Raw genomic sequence first — 13,428 nt, 5'->3', positions numbered from 1 at the left:
TCATCTTCTTCTGTTCTATGCAACGATCTGCTCTTCAGTGGCTAGAGAAATGTCTAAGGATCTGATGCGGAAGGCTCGGGTGTTTACGTCCCGGAAGTCATCGTCGCCGCTTCATAGCCTGACGGCGCTGCTCCTGCTGATGACCGTCGTCCTCGTGCTTCGTCTCGCCATCAGCATTTTCTCCCTCCCAGTTGATCGGAAGCTTCCCAAGCACAGTCGCGTGGTCGAGAGGTAAGCCAGGGGGTGTTCTTCTAGGAATAACAGATTAAGTACTTTGCTGTTGAAATTAAATCTAATGTGGCTCTTCTGTTTCAGTGCCGGATTGAGTAAGAGAGGGAGACAGTGGACGGAAATCGTTTCGTGGGAGCCGAGAGCGTTCGTCTTTCACAACTTTCTGGTTTGTCCTCCGTATGTGGATTTCACTTGCATCTTAATTTAGGCAAAATCTTCTGTAAATTTTTTGACAGTAATGGGTTGATCCCCATTTTTGGGTGATCTTCCCTCTTTTCCTTAAAAAAAAATTCTCGGCCATTAGATTCTTATTTCTTTTCGACGGTAACAATTGGTATGCTGGTTATATACTGGAATTCCAATTTGTTGCCGTCGATCACAATTTAATATTGTGAACAAGAAAACAATACTTCTCTATCATGAAATGAAAGAGATTACAGGGTTTTATAGGGAGCCCTAATGGGCTGACTAGAGATAGGGCCCTTAATGGGCTAACAGGAGAGAGAAAAAATAAAGAAACGTAATAATCATATCAACAAATATCAACAATATTTGATTTACTCTGAGTGGGCTGATAGTTGTTATCAAGTTTCTTTTTCCGCGTGTCAAGTATAACCAAATAGATCGGATGATCTTGGATCTGTTTCTATGCAGTCGGCGGAGGAGTGTGACTATCTAATTGAGACAGCGAAGCCTCACATGGTGAAGTCGATGGTTGTCGACAGCAAAACTGGAAACAGCGTGGATAGCAGGTTCTCATTTCCCTTTTCTTGAGGCTGTTTCGTTTTTGAGCCTGTTCTCCTTTTAGTGCCCTTCTTCCTGTGTTGTTCCTAGTGTTCTATGCGGCTTTCTAAAACTCAATTCTTGATGTCTGTTACACTTTTTAGTTTTGCATTCGAATCCGCCTATTAAATTATTGAATTTCATGCTTGGGGGGGATCTGATAAGGGCGTAGCTATTTGGCCTGCCTATCAGGCCCATACGATAGGCTCAACTAAGATTTCTAGATCAGTAATCGAGATCAAATAATCAATTTCATTGACATCCGATCCAATTTTCAATCAGCCTATATCATCAATGGGGCATAGAGGATCGATCTTCTGTATCAATTGAGGATTGATCCAATCCTTGATCAGGCATGTAAATCGATGGGGCAACAAACCCTACCTCTCTATCTCAGTCTGTCTCAATAGTCTCACGCTCTCCGTCTGACTCGGTCAGGTTCATATATGTACCTGTGTCAGTCACTCATTGCCAACAAATTCTAGGTTAACGGCAAAAGATTGAAAGATTAGTTTTTTACTTCCAGGGGTTACCCGTGGCAGTGCTCAAATTGGACTTGCCAGTCTGTCCCAAATTGGGCCGATCAGATTGAATTAGACGGTTTCTTTCGGTCAGACTGGATTGACCGGGTCGGTGGATCAATTTGTTGTTCAAATCTTGATCCGGCCTATCAGATTGAATTGAATCGTCGAACCTTGGCCCAACTAGGGTTTCGACCGGATCAAATACGATCCAAAGATTCAATAAGTCCATCGGTCCTATTAAAAATCTGATAAAAAAGATTACACGGTCCGGGAATCCTGATCATGAGCTGATCAGATCGATAGGGGGGGGTTCAATGATGGATCCATCTGCAATTCTATCCGTTCAAGTAGTCCAATTTCTACTTGGGGTTAGATATCAGAACGTCCAGGCAGTGATTGAGGATTTGAGAACTTTAAATTTATGACGTGTTAAATTTAAGCCATATTTTAAATTAAAAAAGAGAAGTATTTCAAAAGTATTTTTAAAATAAAATATTTTTCCTTCAAAACATCTTGAATTAAAATTATTTAAAATTTGAGTTTAGGATTAATTACTGACAAGTTATGAGACTCTTCATTTGCCAGTGTTCGCACCAGCTCTGGGGCATTCTTGAGTAGGGGTCAAGATAGGGTTATACGTGCGATTGAAAAGAGAATTGCAGATTTCACCTTCATTCCTGCCGGTAAACCCTGAGACAACTGTATATGGCATCTTTTTCATTTGTAACATTACTAAATCTCCCAAGTCGCGTCTTTATTCCGTAATTTTAACATTATATAGGCAATATCCTTTGATTTATGCCGCACGCCTTGGTCTTTGTTTATGTCCATTGGGTAGTTTTATCTGCGTTTGGCCACTAGGTAACACTGCCGTAATTTGATGGGCACAGGCAAACACCATTAGTTTTTTCGCAAACTCAAAAGCAACTGCCTTCGTTTTCAATTCATTAAAACACGAAAAATATATCGATAAACTTTTATCCCTCAATCCATCTGTCCATTGTCAGGCGCCAATCGTACAACAATCATTCTCCCTTCAAAGATGTTTCGAGATTTCCTACTCTTCCTTTTTGACGGAATCACTCGTTTGCGTCAAATGAAAATATATTCACTTAAGCCTTTTCATTAACATTAAACGGCTGACAGACGAGCATTTATTTTCTTTTCAAATTGGCTAAAGCCAAAACGCTCTTTCTTCATTTTCTCTCGGATTTTATCTTCTTCAAACTTAATGAGCAAAGCCCGTTTGGATAATGTTTCCCCTCGTGTTACCTCCATTCTGCCGTCAAATTAAAATTGATCATATCCATGTTTCAAAAAAAAATGATCATAGCCACGTTGACAGATCATGGAGAGGGCCTGCATGTTCTTCAGTATGATGTTGGGCAAAAGTATGATGCGCACTTTGACTACTTCAACGATGAAGTCAACACAAAGAACGGCGGTCAACGGATGGCCACTCTTCTCATGTACCTGTAGGTCCTTTAGATCCTCATGTTCTGATGTCATGATCTATTCTTTGGAAAGGATAAAATCATAAGAATAATTATCTGTGATTTTTGCAGCTCGGATATCGAAGAGGGCGGTGAGACTGTCTTCCCCTCGGTCAAAGTCAACATCACCTCTCAGTCAAAGTACAACGAACTTTCCGAGTGTGGGAGGAAGGGCCTTGCTGTAAAACCGAGGAAGGGGGATGCCTTGCTTTTCTTCAGCATGAAGCCAGACGCATCTCTTGACCCTCTCAGCTTGCACGGTGAGAAGTCTCTGCCTACTTTTTTTTTTTTTTATGGAGCCTGATTGAAGAATCTTTAATCATATTCGCTCGTCGCGGATCAAACAGTCGTACTTGCTCTCTAAATAGCCTCTGTAATAACTTATATATTTAGTTCTTCCTGTTCTCGTGAAAGGTCGTGTGGCAGTTTTTTTTTTTTTTTTCCTTTTTGCTCGATCCTCAGCACTTTTCATCCGTCTATTTTTTTTTTTAACATTGGCTTTACATTTCCCTTTTTAATCTAAAAAATCAGCTCCTTCTTATGTCGTTTTGTCTATTCACGGTTTCCTCGGACTGAGGTTTGGACAATCCTCGTGTAGTTAGTTTTCACTATTAAATTTCTTGTCTATGTTCGGACTACCTTTTTTTTCAACTACTCCACTTTCTTCTGTAGAAGCATGCCCGGTCATCAAGGGTATCAAGTGGTCATGCACGAAGTGGATGCGCATTCACGAATATGCAGCTTAATCTGGTCAGAAGACGTAACCATCGTTTTCTCTGCTGTAAATGAACGTTTTCCCACTTGGTGTTTTGCACTAAAAGCGTTTGATTAGTTCATTAAAAATTTAAACACTTCCTTTGTCCAATTTTAGGTAGAGAATATCGGTAAAACAATATATAGCTCAAATTTTAAATCGGATATTAGCGCAGTGAAGCTGTATCTTAGACTTAAGTTTTGAGTTGGGCCCATAATGATCTGAAAATCTTTAACATTTAGTGTCCCTAACAACTCCATGTTCTTTAGCAATCTGTACAGCTAATCGTTTTCTCTTCGCTGGCTCATTTAATCACCTGATGTTCTCATAGTTTAGGCATTTTCAACAAACTTGGCTGGAATTCCGTTACTAGTTTACAAATAAACGTCCGATAATATTATTCTAGAAACTGTTGGCAAGTCAAAACCCCTCACTTCATTACAACCAAGTTGGTGGGCCATCACATATTAACCGAAATTTAATCAAACCATTATAGTCGTACTAATTTCCACCAACTCTCAGGCGTAATTATAATTAACTTCTGAACAGATTCCGGGGACAGACAGTCTTACAACTCAAGGAAACCCTTCAAGTCATCATCCATCTCTGCATCCCGTCTCCGCGCGCTGACATAGAGGAGAGCTACGGATACTATAACTAGCTGTTGTTGACTATTGATACAAAAAAAAATATTTTAAAAATACTTGGGCATCCTGTTTTTGTTAAATTATCTTTCCATGAATGAAACCTTGCTCCACCTATATAGTGCATGGACACGGACAGAACGGTTTTTTCGTCCCGGGACAAAAAAATATCCTGTCAGAACGGTTTGTACGAAATTCGGGACAAAAATTCTTCCCGGGGACGATCGGACGGGACGGTTTTTGTCCCACATCTGTCCGGAGGTCTCGGACAATGGACTGACGAATCTGGGCGAAAAACCGCCGGATTCACATCTGATGGTTGAGATGTAGCCACGCGGCCTCGCTAGCCACGCGATCTCTGACGATGAGGACGGGCGTGGTGGACGTCGGGGAAGCGTATGCCGGGGACGAGGACGGGAGAGGTGGCACCGGAGGGGAAGGAGGTATGGTGTCCGTAGGGGAAGCGAGGTGGCATAGGAGAGGGAAGAAAGTAGGAGCCAGGAGAGGTGGCACCGTAAGCGGATGACGAGGGGGAGGGCCAGATAACCACTTATCCACGGGACGGGAGAGGTTTCTTCTTTCTATTTAATTTTAAAAAATAAAATTGGTTTTTTTCGTCCCGGACTAGGATGATGGATGGAACGGGACGGATTTCATCCCGTCTGACGTCCGGAGTCAGTGCAGGGACGAGGGACGGGACGGTTTTTCCCCGGACAAGATGAAAAATCGTCCCGGAAGGAGTGGACGGGACGGTTTTCGTACAGTCATGGCCCGAATTTTAACTTGACTTCTAAATTCAATCTATATACTCAGTATACTATCATATGCGGTGTATTTTTCTATCCAAATCATTGACGTCTTGTTGTGGAAGGAAGCGGGTCTTTAATGGTCAGGTCAGCCTCAAGATGCCGCGCCACGGAAGGCGCAGCCGCGCGCCACGACACGCGGTGTGGCGCGGAGTTAATGGGGACAGGTGGGTCTGCCTGGGCTCGGACCGGCTGCGCGGCGGCTCGGACACACGGCACGCCCTGGGCTCGCCGAGTGGCCCTGCGGGTCGTCTTCGCCGTTATTCTTGCCTCGTCTACGGACCAGCCATGGTCCGACCGATGAGCTTCCTTCCAACCTTCATCACCTCTCCCTGTCTGTACCGCTGTTTAATGCTACTCGCGGCCCACTGCACTAACTTCATCCTCGTGTGGTAGTTGCCCACTTTGCTCTCTCACTCTCTCTCACTCTCTCTCTCTCTCTCTCTCTCTCTCTCTCTCTCTCTCTCTCTCTCTCTCTCTCTCTCTGTATATTGATTGATCTATAAATAGCGCTCTACGGAGCTACCGAAAGATTTTCTATCTCCCTCTAACGAGCCTGCCTTCTCTTTTGTGCCGGAGAAAATATCCTGAGAAGATGGAGTTTGTCCACTCACTGCGAGCCGGCTGCGCGAGCCCCCCCACGCTTTCTCTTCTCTCTTCTTCTTCCTCCTCTTCTTCTTCTTCGTCGTCGTTGTTGCCCATGCGCGATGGCGAGGCGGTGGGGGGCGAGCGGCGGAGGAGCGGCTCCGCCTTGTCTGAATTGGCCCGGAGCTTCGCTTACGGGCTTCTCACCTGCGTCTTCGCCATCGGTCCGTCTTCTCTCTATCTATCTATCTTTCTTTCTTTCTTTCTCTCTTCAAAGGCTGAAGAAGAGAAGGCTTGGTGTTCTTCTTCGTGCTGCAGTCGGGTCCTTGATCGGAGCGATAACGGGCGCGATTCTGGGGCTCGCGTCGGAGAGCGGCTTCTTCTGCGGCGCCGGGATCGGCGCCGTCTCCGGGGCCGTCTTCTCCATGGACGTCGTCGAATCATGTCTCGCCATCTGGCGCTCCCGCGGCTCCGGCATCCGCAGCCTCCTCTTCCTGGTTCGCCCTTTCTCTCTATCTCTATCTCTATCTCTATCTCTATCTCTATCTCTATCTCTATCTCTATCTCTGTCTCTGTCTCTCACTCTATCTCGCTCGCCGTCCTCACCATCGCGATTATCTCAGATCGATGTGATCGCGGGTCTGTTCACGGGGAGAGTGGTGAGAGACGAGGTCGGCCCGGCTGTCCAGAGCGCTGTGCAGAGCCAGGTAAATCCTACAAACTCTTCCGCTCTTCTTCGTTACGTGTCTTGGCTCGATCGTTCATTCGGTTGTTTGTCCGATCAGATGAGCGCGATGAACGCGCCGTTTCGCGAGGCGACGGACATATTCGAGACGGGGGGGACGAAGGGCATGGCGAGAGTCGCCGTGGAGAAGATCTGCAAGGTGAGATTGACCGCGGAGAAGCTCGTTGACGCGTCGGGGGAGAAGAAGAGCTGCTCGGTGTGTCTCCAGGTGACCGACGTCGTGGCCATTATTATTTTTCTTTTTTTTTGTTTTCTTATTAAGTTTCTTCTTGTTTTGCCGCCATTATTATGGGGTTCTTCTTCTCCCTTACGAGACGCCGGTAAATTTGCAGGATCTTCAATACGGGGAGACGGTGCGGAGCTTGCCCCACTGCGGGCACATGTTCCACCTGCCGTGCATTGATGACTGGCTCATCAGGCATGGCTCCTGCCCGCTCTGCCGTCGCGATTTGTAGGGCGGCGAGCTCCCTCGGACGACGATGAATACGACGATAACGCGGGGGTCTTCCTTGGGTTCGATAATTTATGGTTGGACCACCCACCATGGAGAGAGAAAGGAAGTGTAAATTTGTTCGGGGCATTGAATGGATGGACAATCTGGAAAGGAGCACGTTGCTTCGTCGCATGGATGATAGCAGGCCCTCGTCACGGGAGAGATGAAAATTTATAAACTGGGAAAGTTGTTTTCACCAGGAGGGTTCTGATGGGTGGTCAAACTCTGCACTTCTGCAGATCGCCGGCCCCTCTGCGCGTCATATTCCAATCCGAGACGCGAGTAAAACTGTCCTCGTCAGCGTGGGGAGGGTAAGTTTGCCGAGATATTTTTTGAGTCTCTTCATGAGGGCGTGGTAAGATTGTGTGTGAGAGAGAGAGAGAGAGAGAGAGAGAGAGAGAGAGAGAGAGAGAGAGAGAGAGAGAGAGAGAGAGAGAGAGAGAGAGAGAGAGAGAGAGAGAGAGAGAGAGAGAGAGAGAGAGAGAGAGAGAGGGAGAGAGAAAACTAGATAGGGCTGGATAGAGCTAGATAGAGCTAGAAAGAGCGAGAGAGAGTTAGAGAGAGAGAGAGAGAGAGTTGGCATCTCACGGGACTCTTCGCTGGATCTCCGTTTCTCTCTCTACAAGACCCACATAATTTGCCGTCCGCTTTCAAAGAACTGCGAGTAAGATATGAACGGGCATCTATGTCAACTCTACTCTGGCCCCACGTCGTTCTTACCCTACGCAAAATTACTTGGGCCTCGTACAGAGATGAACGGCCATCTATGGGGACTCCTGTCTGTCTCCTCATCGTTGCTACTTGACGCTGAATTACATGAGTCTTGTAGAGAGAGAGATGAAGGATCATCTATGTGGACTCCTCTCTGGCTCCTCGTCGTTCCCATCTGAGGCTAAAGTACATTGGCCTTAAAGAGAGAGAGATGACCGGTCATCTATGCGGACTCTGCGTTGGATCCTCATTTGTCGCTCTAGAGACAAAATGAATGATAAGTTTAGTGTGAAAGGAAGCGGAAGATGACAGCATTCGTCGTGACTCTTGAGCATGCGCCGTTCGCAACGGAAGGAGTAGGAATGCGAGAGACACCAAAGATAGAAGAAATTCGAGTAAGACCCCTATTTTTAATCTGAATTTGAAGTGAATATTGACTATTAAAATAGGAGCTAAATCATAGAATGAAGAGAGGGATCTGAGATAGATGTATGGAAATACAAATTGATGTTGAGAAATGTGAGTTTGAAGAAATCCACTATGAGATTTCAAAGAAGATGGTGGAAAAAGTGTGTAGGGGAAGCGCTTTCTGTTGCACTAGGAAGAGAAGATCCCCCCCTCTTGAATTAAACTCTTAGGACGGGGTTGGGTCAAGATTCTTACCTAAGTGGCTTTTGCGCTAACGTCTGGCAGTTCTCCATAAATGCCAACAACTTCACTGCAGTATTATCCGAAAATTCTCTACCCATTGGCAGGATGGTATTCTTGCGGTGTAGTCGTTTCTTGACCCTCAACTGGCAGTGCGCGGAACATCAACAGTATGCGGGACATTGCATTTAACAGAAGTGTTCAATGGTTTCTGGCATCATTCAGCAATTTGTACCACGGGTATTGATAACCATTCAATTACTTTAATGTTTCCAAACATCTTCATCGCTGGCCAAATTGAATGCTTACGACATCACAAACCCTTTTTTCTCTCTTCGTTTTGTCATTGAAATCTGATTGCAACAAACATTTATTAGATATACTTTTTCTTAGGTGTACTAATCATGTTAATGATGTCAGCAATTTTCTGATCGATATGGAAAACAATTTACTTTGAAATATAAGAAAAAAATTTGTTAATATTTTCTTATAGATAAGTATGCTAAAATTTGCATTCAAAAATATCCATTGAATTCCAAATGTTCCAGTTCGTTCATAGCTCCAGTTCCTAGGCCATTAAATTTCAGTATCTTGAATCAAAATATTCTGTAACATATGCATATATATTTTGACATTTGCATGTTTGAATATATCACTCACATATATATTTTTTGCCTTTGTTTTTTATTGTTTTTATTCAGTGTCGCATTCAATTTAGTTTTGAGTAATATATTAAGATAACTTATACTCATGTTGTATTCGGATTAAACGTTTGTGCCGGTGAATACTTACTATGATGTATTCTATTATTGAAAATCCCTGCTTGAGCTAGGCATCATAATATACCAATTTTTAAGAACCAAAATTCTACTTTCGAATTTGGCATAAGAAGTTAAACATATATATATATATGTTTATTTCATTTGATGACATTTCTTTTTAAAGAATACGAATACCTTTTAAAATATGAATTATTTTATTTTTTGGATTTACAATTTTAATAATCACAGTAGCATCATGCATATGAATCAATAAAAAGTAATATTTTTTAACATGATTATTAGATATATTCTGACTATTTCACTTCACTAGGTTATGACTAAAAAATGTCACCACAACTGCAAAAGCTATTTGAGTCTATTTTTTATGTATAAAAACAATATGGAATTCGAGTATCTATTTACTTGTAATGTAAATGCCAAAAATATATGGGTCCCTCAAATTCTCATAATTTCATATACATGCTATTTTATGAACTTTTTAATCCTCAAGAACCACTTTATCAATTAATTAAACTCTTGTAACTAGAGAAATATCTTTTTGCATTTTAATAACTTTTCAGATTTTTCCAAACTGATGAAGGACAAAAATATATGACTAAGATAACTGAATGGAATTTTTCCTCTTCCTCCGTACGTTTTAGAAATTATTGTTCCACTTTTCTAATTTGACTCATGATGAGATTATACATTACATTCTAAAAACGTTGTAGAAATTCGTGATTTGGATAGTTAAACACCATTAGAATGCATCTAACATGGATTTCTCTTTTATAAAATTTTTAAAATCATGTTGAACTCAAGGAATCTGAATAGTAAGGTATTAATGACATATCTTTTTTATTATCAACGATGGAACGAAACGTATTTTCTGAGAGTAAATTGAGATACAGAAAAGTTCACGCAGTAAAAAAACTAGAATACGGGTAAATTTTCAAGAAAGATCTACGAACCTGTCTTGTCCAGATAGTTCACGCGAATGACATTCAGCATTTAGCATGATGGAGATATTTGTGCCTGTGACATGTTTAGATCTATCTTGACCCCACGAAAGCTGAATCAATAAGCCGGACAGATACAGAGAGATTAACTTTCCGACTGATCATTGCGTGGAGGAGGAAGATTTCAAAAAATCTGAAGACTACGATTGTGGCACTTCTCGTTCTCCACAAGTTTCTGCCGACAGATTTTCCATCCGCAGCTTCCTGGAAAAGACTTGCCTTAAAAGAAAAGATTATGTGCGTAGGCATCTTTTTTTCCGCCCATCTGGTATCATAATGAAAGAAGTTGTAGATAAGGAGACTGTGTTCTTCACTGAACTAAAGACGATATTTCAAGTTGGTCAGACGCATGAAAAATGACCCGAGGAGTCTTTTTAAAGATACTGGACTATTTCCCGGGATAAAAATTGTTTGTTGTGTTCTCGTCATTTAGAAATCAGTCTAGCAGGAAAAAAAAAATCATGCAGTTTTTGGGCATTGCAAGATCAAAATCTTAATGCCTGCACCGTTTTGATTTTTCTTGGTCCTATTTTACCTTTCTGATCATGGGTTTCGTTGTTCTCTGTCGAGAAGAAATTTTTGGTGGATTTTATATTCTATAAATCAGTAGAGGGATAGAGATTCTGCAAAACGGTAGTTTGGGCCAACCATCATTAAATTGGTTGATGTTGTCGTGGTCCAGTCAAAGACTACCAGTCTTATACTTGACTAGGTCGAGTATTCTTCTCTCATAAACTTAATACTCAATTCTATATTTGTGTACCGTCGAACGTAAGGAATATATTTTATGAATATGACGAAGATTTTCGATGAATTACTGTTGTATCTCTTTGACCATTTTAGTTCCACCTATCCTTTTATCCTAGTTGGTGATAAGTCCACTTTCATTTAATAGGCCAACGAGCTCAATTTTAAAAAGAATAAAGGAAAACATAGTTGTCAAGGTTAAAGGCCGGATTGTGACAAATATACTTAGTCGACTCATCATCAGTTTGATTAATTCGATCTTCCAACAAGATCTTTGACCCATAAGATTACCCAAACTGTCATCGGATCTATCAACTTGGGTCAATCGCCAAACCTTAGAGGCTGCAAGGTATCGGCCTTCCATCTGTTGATCCTTTTCACCGATAAAATTTTAACATCTCACCTTTGAAATCAATCCCCAGAATTCGATCAATTCTCTTTTGTATGTTTTAAAACCTCTGCTGAATAAACTAACAGGAAATTATTCGATAGACAGTCTGGTGTTTTGTGCCTGAGAGTATGAGACAGTACCTGTTGCGAGCGTGATATTATTTTATTTTATTAAACCTTGTAAAATATCCCTCTTGCGCCTGATACAAAACATACTGCTCTTAATTTCCTGAAGGGTAAGCTTTCTTCATGAATAAACAAATGAACTCAGAATCTGAGTTCATTTGTTTCTTTATTGTTCGCATTTATTAGATTATTTGAAAATTTTAACACAAGTTGGCCCAGGTCAAACTGAACTGTCTATTTAAGAGTTTAGGCATTTTGAACATTCATATAAAAACCGAGATTGGCACTTCAGGTAAAACTCCTTATCCTTCAATCTTCAATATGCTAATTTTGATGAATCCTCTAATCTGTTTATGGCTACTATTCGCTCCCTATTGAAATATCTCATATGGTCGATAAGGGCTCCCCATAAACATGTTATGGCCATGATAAACAAGTATTAAGAGTTGCATCCTCGCAACAAATTTCTAAATTTAGATATTAAATTTTACCTAAATCATTTAAATACCATTCTCTTATGACTGAATACGGTATGAACATGATTTTGCCATTTTCATCCTACCATGCATCATTTTAGACTATCTATGCTTAATTTCATGTAGCTAACCAATTTGGCTTCTTTTAAGTCAAATGGTGAGCTTTTTACATCTTCTTGAGTTTATGTGGATGCAAGGATTTGGAATCAAAAAATTTTATGAGAGCATGGAGGGAAACTAAAAGAAGAAAATGAAGGAAATGAACACATCATCATTTAGGTGGTGCAGCTGTGACTCCTAGATTTAATGTCCTCTTTTCATCTGGTGGAAATCAAAAGGATGCTTAATTCCAGGAAAAAAATTTCTGGGAGTAAAAATGATTTGACTTTTTATCTCTCGTAGCATAGAGATACCATACAGAAACTGAGAGGTTCTGACTCAAGTTCGAAGTTGTCTAGTGTTAAAGCTCATTGTGGGAGTAAGATCAAGGAGAGGATCATCATTGGAGTGAGATCACCTGGCCTAGGCTCCAAAAATGGGGATAGAGCGACGGTTTGAATCTCTCCATAGATAATATATATCATAATTGCCTCTTTTATGTTTCATTTAAGTTCACCACATTTCTCTCTAGTACTGTAACGACGTTACATATCTCTCTATCATCAACCTCTCGTGTTAATTCAAAGCCTAGCTCTCTTACAGTCACTCAATGTTGTTGATGACCTGTGGGTTTCTATTCATGGAATTACAAACCATCACAGCTTGGGTGCACCAAGAAGTTGAAGAAGATGATTGAGTGGTTAATACGGGATCGTTGGTATCAGAGGAAATAGCTCAAGGAAGCAATTTGATGAAGTTCTAAACCAAGTTAGTGCAATATTATAGAAGAGCTTTCTAACTATTTCTGAATGTAGAGCTGTTGGATGTAAACTGATGACGATCTTGGCCGGACAGAACGCGACTGAACGGACTTCCGTTCAGTTATCCGTCGGGGGCCTTTTGGTTCGTCTGATTCAATATTCATCTGGGTTTTGTCATTGTCACAAGTCTGCCATCAGTCCCATTCCTTTATTTGTCCGTTACAGAAAACAGAATGGATAATGGACGAATGGATGACGAAGTGGAGAGAGAGAGAGAGAGCAATCGAGTGAAAGAAACAGAGGGAGAGGGAGAGAGGGAGAAGGAGAGGAAGCCATCAAGAGAAAGAAATAGAGGGAGAGGGAGCGATCGAGAGAAAGAAATAGAGGGAGAGGGAGAGAGGGAGAAGGAGAGGGAGCAATTGATGAACCACAAATCATGCTTGCAAGTCAACATTTTTTAAGGGTTTATGAAATGATATAATGAAATGAAGATGTCTTTTATGTTAAATTCCATATTTATGCAATCATTCATTATGTAAAATGTCCTATTTGTAATGAGTTTTTGCATTACTAAAAATATTATGATACGTGTTGATCAAGTAGGAAGAAAATAAAAGAATATATATATATAT

The 13,428-nt window shown here is 41.4% G+C and overlaps 2 protein-coding genes across 4 annotated transcripts; both read left to right on the top strand.

Moving 5' to 3' along the window:
• The first annotated feature begins 49 nt into the window (after nucleotides 1-49).
• LOC144716848 (putative prolyl 4-hydroxylase 3) lies at nucleotides 50-4,546 on the top strand. 2 transcript variants are annotated; one of them, XM_078592104.1, is made up of 8 exons: nucleotides 50-231; nucleotides 316-397; nucleotides 886-983; nucleotides 2,124-2,221; nucleotides 2,872-3,013; nucleotides 3,104-3,291; nucleotides 3,704-3,781; nucleotides 4,335-4,546. In XM_078592104.1, exons 1-7 carry the CDS (start codon nucleotides 50-52, stop codon nucleotides 3,775-3,777), a joined length of 864 nt encoding a protein of 287 aa, XP_078448230.1. In that variant the 3' UTR covers nucleotides 3,778-3,781; nucleotides 4,335-4,546. The 2 variants fall into 2 exon arrangements, with proteins under 2 accessions (XP_078448230.1, XP_078448231.1); XM_078592105.1 differs by lacking the exon at nucleotides 4,335-4,546 and having other exon boundaries at nucleotides 2,884-3,013; nucleotides 3,704-3,882.
• Nucleotides 4,547-5,762: 1,216 nt separating this feature from the next.
• Nucleotides 5,763-7,254, top strand: LOC144716849 (NEP1-interacting protein 1-like). 2 transcript variants are annotated; one of them, XM_078592107.1, is made up of 5 exons: nucleotides 5,766-6,044; nucleotides 6,139-6,317; nucleotides 6,444-6,527; nucleotides 6,606-6,773; nucleotides 6,898-7,254. In XM_078592107.1, exons 1-5 carry the CDS (start codon nucleotides 5,831-5,833, stop codon nucleotides 7,018-7,020), a joined length of 768 nt encoding a protein of 255 aa, XP_078448233.1. In that variant the 5' UTR covers nucleotides 5,766-5,830; the 3' UTR covers nucleotides 7,021-7,254. The 2 variants fall into 2 exon arrangements, with proteins under 2 accessions (XP_078448232.1, XP_078448233.1); XM_078592106.1 differs by having other exon boundaries at nucleotides 5,763-6,044; nucleotides 6,444-6,773.
• Nucleotides 7,255-13,428: the final 6,174 nt, after the last annotated feature.

Source organism: Wolffia australiana, chromosome 2 (genome assembly GCF_029677425.1).
Source record: "Wolffia australiana isolate 7733 chromosome 2, ASM2967742v1".
NCBI classification, from domain to species: domain Eukaryota; kingdom Viridiplantae; phylum Streptophyta; class Magnoliopsida; order Alismatales; family Araceae; genus Wolffia; species Wolffia australiana.
Note: the sequence above shows the minus strand (reverse complement) of the source record. Positions and strands in the feature narration are given on the sequence as shown.

What these genes read in the sequence shown, in the direction of transcription:
- LOC144716848 (XM_078592104.1), top strand. Translation starts at nt 50, where the DNA reads ATGTCTAAGGATCTGATGCGGAAGGCTCGGGTGTTTACGTCCCGGAAG. An exon ending in CACAGTCGCGTGGTCGAGAG is followed by an intron (nt 232 to 315) that starts GTAAGCCAGGGG and finishes CTTCTGTTTCAG; the next exon opens with TGCCGGATTGAGTAAGAGAG. An exon ending in TCGTCTTTCACAACTTTCTG is followed by an intron (nt 398 to 885) that starts GTTTGTCCTCCG and finishes GTTTCTATGCAG; the next exon opens with TCGGCGGAGGAGTGTGACTA.
- LOC144716849 (XM_078592106.1), top strand. Translation starts at nt 5,831, where the DNA reads ATGGAGTTTGTCCACTCACTGCGAGCCGGCTGCGCGAGCCCCCCCACG. An exon ending in TCCGCAGCCTCCTCTTCCTG is followed by an intron (nt 6,318 to 6,443) that starts GTTCGCCCTTTC and finishes CGATTATCTCAG; the next exon opens with ATCGATGTGATCGCGGGTCT. An exon ending in GCTGCTCGGTGTGTCTCCAG is followed by an intron (nt 6,774 to 6,897) that starts GTGACCGACGTC and finishes GTAAATTTGCAG; the next exon opens with GATCTTCAATACGGGGAGAC.